Source organism: Vombatus ursinus, unplaced genomic scaffold (assembly GCF_900497805.2).
Source record: "Vombatus ursinus unplaced genomic scaffold, bare-nosed wombat genome assembly UNPS02014793.1, whole genome shotgun sequence".
Taxonomy (NCBI): Eukaryota; Metazoa; Chordata; class Mammalia; order Diprotodontia; family Vombatidae; genus Vombatus; species Vombatus ursinus.
Window position 1 is genome coordinate 9852758 of NW_020954571.1, and position 6000 is coordinate 9858757.

Here is a 6000-nt window from a genome sequence, read left to right on the forward strand (position 1 = left end):
CTGGGGTTGGGTTGCTGAGTTTACCGGGCCTTCCCTGTTTTTCCCAGTTTCCCTGTTTGGGTAACAGTCTTTCCGTTGGTTGGACAAGTATGAATCGACTCTTGCCAAAGAATGGAAATTCTCATTTTGAGAATGGGGAAGTCACAGGGTTTTGTTTAAAGAATTAGAGTGACTGGGGCCCTGGAGCATTCCAGTTAGATAAGGTAGAATAGGTCTTGGCGTTGTGGTGATGATGGTGAGCTCTGGGGATGAAGGGGCCCTGGAACGGGAGCAGGAAGGGTGCTGCTTTGAGAAGCCCATCTCTTTCATTGACTAGCTTTGTAAATTTAGGCAAGTCCCCTACCCCTTTCCGGGCCTCAGCTTCCTGGTCTGTTTAAAAAAAAAAAAGGGCCAGAATTAGATTATCTCTGTGGTTCCTTTCAGTTAAAAATATTCAATTCTGTGGAAGTAGATTCTGAACATGAGGATTTGTGTGTGTGATGGGAGTGGGGTGGGGAGGGGAATCAAGAGTTACAGAATTGGTGGGGAGGAGCAGGGTAAGGGACTTTGACTCTTTTTGGAGTTTGCTTCCCACTTGCTTTAATGGGCACTTTTTGTGAATCTGTGATTTCCTTATAACTACTCCCCTCTGATGATAGAGATCTCAGCCCGGGCACTTATTCGTGAAATTTATCTGTGTTTTCCCCCGTAAATCCTTCCCTTACCCCCAGATGCTTCCTCTTAGTACCTTAGAGGCTCAAATATACCAAACCAGCTGACTGCCCATCTGCCATATCTTATTCCTGCTCTGTGATATGAACACTCCAATTTCTTTTCTGATCATGTTTCTTGGTTGTATGCATGTACAGATTGGTCAGACTTCCAATCTGTGGGTTTAAGCCACTAATTTGAATCACTAATTTATGATAATCTGGAATCTGTTTACCACTGAACTCAAGTAAGGTTAGCTAATGCCTCGTGGAAAATGTTAACCAGTTCCAATTAGATTGAAGCAAATTGGTTCTCCCCCCCATAATTAATTTATGTATAGGTATGAATAATTTTCGTCTTTTCTTGATCTTTATAATAAAAGGCATTTCATTGAAAAGTAGAGTCAGGGAGCCTATAAGTTACTTGGTGATTATTGTTTCGCCAATGTGATAAAGTGATGTGTGAGAGGCGGCACACAGTCAAGTCAGAGAAACCTGCCTCTGGGCACAGTCTGGCTCTGTGGCTGTGGGCACACACCCCAGGCTGCTTTGGAGCACTCTGCAGAGCAGTTACTGATCTGCATTGCAGCAAGACTGTCCTATTTCCTAACTCTTGTTTAGGTTTATGGAAGTCCAGGACATTTTAACTCTTCAGCCTTGGACAAGTTACTTCCCTTTTTAGTGCTCTAGGCAACTAAGACTTTAGATTGCAATGACAGTGCCAACCTGCTTGGGTAAAGAGAGTTTCCTAATCCAGGAACCATTGAAATCCCAAGTCCAGTCGCTAGCCCTCTATGTTTGCTTGAGAACTCTGCAGAACTTTCTTTTTTCTGGGGATGGAAGGAAGGATCTGAACATATTTGTCCAAACATGTTTTATTTGGTGTAGGAAATTCCTAAGAGAGAAGACATCTCCCCTCTACCAAGAAAAATCAGCCACTATTCTGTAACTTGAGTTTTAGAGGTTAAGTAGCTTTCCAGAGTCACATGACCATGGATAGAACTTGAACCCAAGTCTTCCTGACTCTGAGGGCAGTTACACCAAGCTGTGTCTCCATAGTCTGTCTCTTATTTTATATCATATATATTTATATATAATAATGACAAGTTATTCATTTTCCAGTGCCATATGAATAATAGTGTAATGATGGTCAATCTGGAGAGCCCCTGATTAATTTAATGAGCTTCTTCCCTCCCCCTAGTCATCTGGAATGTTAGTGAAGAAAAAGACTGCCTCTGGACCAGGGTTCTGGCTGGCATCCTCAGACTTCCTCACTTGTAATCTCAATTCTAAGCTTATGAATGAGTCAGGCATGTGATCATTGTTGCCAGGCTTTTTATGTCAAAGGTTCTTGACCCTTTTTGTGTCCCCAACCCCTATGGCAGCTCATGGCCTCCTCAGAATAATACTTTTAAATGCACACAATAAAATACATAGGATTACAAAGGAAACCAATTATATTAAAGTAGTTATTAAAATACATGTATTTAAAAAACAGATTTACAGATCCCAGGTTAAGAACCTCTTTTCTGCAGTTTCTCCATGTTCCCCATCCTAAGTGTGTTTACAACTAATGCAACAAAGTCAGCTGCAATTGACTGGGTTGTAATTTATCAAATGGATCAGGGACTTCCTTAGTCATTCCCCACTATACAATCAATAGAAGAAATAATGGCTCTACCATTATGGTCCATGTGTCTTTGAATAGTAGAGGGGCACTGATACATCCACACTGGTGGTGCCCTAGCCAGTCCTCAGTTGGGATCCCCTGGCTTGGTTGGCCTGTCTCAGGATGATTGAGCTACTTGGATTTTCAAGGCCAGGTGCCCCCCATGTCAGTGATCTCTGTTGGGAAGCTAAGTTCATGTCCATGGGACATCGTTGATTCTTTCAAATGAAGCGGTTATTTCCCCATTTTTGACATGGTGCTATGTTTGTAGAATGTTGTTGTTCTTTGTCCTTTATCTTCGAAGAGGACCAATGACATCTGGTGATGTCTTGACTTGTATGTGAATTGGATATAAGTGAGGCAGAGTTAGTTGCACAATGTTCTCATCTACATATTCTGCCAGGGAAAATCTTCACAAGCTTGGGGGTAGACATCCCCTTAACTTATCAGTGGGTTTGAGGCCTGTAGTTAACCTTCTGCTTGGGTTAGCCCGTCTGCAGAGACAGTTTTATTGGGGTGTGGCTGCTGCACATGCCACAGCTTCTTGGAGCCACCGGTGAGAGTTGGGTGAATCAGATAGACACCAAATGTTGATGAGCAGCCCTGAAAAGGGTATTTAGATATTCTTATTATGGTTAAGGGCCATTTGGTTCACAATAGGCCAGTCAAGGGGACATGAGATGGGGAAATGTCTGAACGTATTCCCCTGTTAGCCAAATTGAATATTCTAATATTATAAGCCCAGAAACAGCAAAATGTATGTGATAAACCTGCTCATTTATTTATTTGTTCTTTATATACAGGTGCTAGGAAAGGAGAGGGCACCAGACGTCCTAGATCAGGCCTCATGGAGAAGCACCACTTCTGGTGACAGTCACTGGGAGTTATAGAATAATACAATTTATCTGACCTTTGACACAGGGGACATATCTAGGGACATATCTAGGGTAACTCTTGCCTTCTCAGCCTCTTCAAGCTTTTTCTAGTCTCCCCTGAAGTTGCTAGTGCTGACCTACTGCTTGTAAAACATTTTTTAACCTTGTGTTTATGCATTTATGTGTATATGCATTGTTTCTTCAATATGCTATTTCCTCTGATAGAATGTAAGCTCCTCAAGGGTAAGACCTATTTTATTTTTGTCTTTGTATTTCCAGCATCTAGCTCAGTATCTGGCACACAATAGGGGCATAAGAAATGCTGATTAATTTAGTATCCATGTTCTTTTTTTTTTCTCTGTGAAATATGCCTGTCCAGGTTTATCTCTACCCCCATATATTTGTGTATAGAAATACACCTTACAGGTCAGGATGTGAGAATGTCAATATTATCAGTTCTGAGAACTACAATGTTATTTATTAATAGCTAGCTAGCATTTATATAGACCTTTAAGATTTGCAAAATGTCTTGCAAATTTTATCTCATTTTTTTTCTCACCACGACTCTGGGAAACAGGTGCTATTATTATCCCTATTTTACAGATAAGGAAACAGGTTGGACAAGGTTCAGTGACTTGTCCAGGCTCACACAGCTAGTAAATGACTGAGGCTGAATTTGAACTCGGGTATTCCTGACTCCAAGTTCAGTTGCTTTGTTCACTGTGCCACCTAGCTGCCTATTGAATCAAAATTCCTTGTTGGAAATACAGATCACTCCCCCTAGCTTTCTGCCCTCAGAGGGGAGAAAGGATCATCAAATTCTCAGGTAGGTCCCCTATAGTTATCTATCCCATTATTCAACTTTTCACATCTTATTCCCCTAACTAAATTGTAAGTCCCTGGAGGGGAGGGCCCATATGTTTACTTTTTTGTGGATTGTGGAAATAAGAAGAGTTCAGGAACACATTAAGGAACTGGGAGTAGAGGAAGAGGGACTTTGAGTGGATACATTTGGTTGGTGTGGAGGCATCCCCTTGCAGCAATTGAACTGTGATTAGCAACTGACCAAACTCTTCTCTTTCTATTCCAGAGCCCATTGGAATGACCTGGAGAACATCTTACCATTTCTTTTCTTGGGATCCATCTATTCTTTCCTGGACCCAGACCCTTTCATAGCCTGGCTTCACTTTTTCATCTTCTTTGTGGGGAGGATAATTCACACCATTGCCTACCTGGTGAAACTGAGAGCTCCCATCCGCTCAGTGGCCTATACCATAGCTCAGTTCCCTTGTGTTTCCATGGCTCTGCAGATTCTTTGGGAGGTCATAGACACCTGGTAACCAGCAGTTAGCTATGGTGCCATCTCTCCAATGAGGGAAGATAATAAATGCAGATTTTCCAGGGTTCCATCTCATCTCCATATCCATCTCCCTCCTCTCACTTTGCTTCCCTGCATGACTGAACCAGGTGCCTGGTTGGCTGGCCACTTATAGAGTATGTGTGTGAGCATGCTTGTATGTCTTTATATCATCCTGTGTATGTCCTGATATGCAGATGTTCTTTAATTCCGTGGAGTCTAGTAAAGTTGCTGATCACAGCTACAGCATATCGAAGGGACTGGTTAAATCCAAAATCCTTCCAAGTTTGCTCCAAAAGCACAGTTTTAAAAATTATGTGTCCAGTATGCACTTCTTTCTTGCTCTTGTTCTCTTTTGTGTTCTCTCTCTCTCTCTCTCTCTCTCTCTCTCTCTCTCTCTCTCTCTCTTTCTCTCTCTCTTTCTCTCTCTCTCTCTCTCTCGTTTGAGTCCATTTGAGTTTTAAGACCCTGGAAAAAAGAAATGTCTCTTTTTAAATATTTTCATAGCTGAAGTTTAATGAAACTAGGGCCATGGAAACAATCCATTTTGGTGTGCCCCCAGAATAGGTTTACAGTATTTGGGATGCTCTAAAGCTTCTGTTGTACTGACTGTTTTCCACAAGCAGTCACTTAAGAGGAGGAAAGAGGTTGTCTTCTCTAGCAATAAGGTAGAACAATACTAGGTAGGTTTAGGCTTAGAGATGAGTAATGGAATCCAACCTCTCTGAAAGGGGGAAGGGGGACAGAGTTATAACCAACAGATAAATTGGGAAGAAGTTGTAAAATAAGGTAAATAAAAGCTGACTCCTTGGTCTGGCATTGTTTCTGTGGTTTAGAGACCTAAGACTGAGGACCCAGATGTCACAACACCCTCTGGGTGCTCATTCCCAAGAAGCATACTTTTTTCTTGTTCTGTGAAGTGTTTATTATTGTTGTTATTAAATTGCATTGTTTGAGAAGTTGACCCATTGCCTCTAAGCCTCTTTGATTTTGCTTATCCATGATGTCCACTTTTCCCCAAACCGGGTGCTTTCTGATAGTCTTATTTGGTCGTGTGCTTGACAGGGATGTTTAAAAGATAGGGATTCCCAGTAAAGGCCCAACCCTGCATCCACCCCACTCCCAGAATGTAGATCTCACTTTCTGCATCGAGGGTATGTTACATAGGGGATTCCTTTTGGATATAGTTTGGACTGGATGGCTGCTGAAATCCTTTCCAACTCTGAAATCCTATGCTCTGGGGTCATCCTGACCAGTGTGTCACAGGGACATTGAAGGATCTGTGATTGGCTGGTGATTCAAGGGGAAAAGGGAGTGTCAGGCAGGGAGGAGGTAACAAGCGTTAATTAAGTGCCTGCTTTCTGCCAGGCACTAAGCTAAGTGCTTTACAAATACTATCTCATTTAAAGG

The 6000-nt window shown here is 42.0% G+C and overlaps 1 protein-coding gene across 2 annotated transcripts in view; it reads left to right on the plus strand.

Moving 5' to 3' along the window:
• The window catches only part of PTGES (prostaglandin E synthase), a 34826-nt gene extending 29272 nt beyond the window's left edge, over positions 1 to 5554 (plus strand). For both annotated transcript variants that reach the window (XM_027869548.1, XM_027869549.1), the window contains exon 4: positions 4324 to 5554. In XM_027869548.1, the coding sequence (XP_027725349.1) occupies positions 4324 to 4573 (250 nt within the window). In that variant the 3' untranslated portion in view covers positions 4574 to 5554. The remainder of the gene's footprint in view (positions 1 to 4323) is intronic.
• The last annotated feature ends 446 nt before the right edge of the window (positions 5555 to 6000 follow it).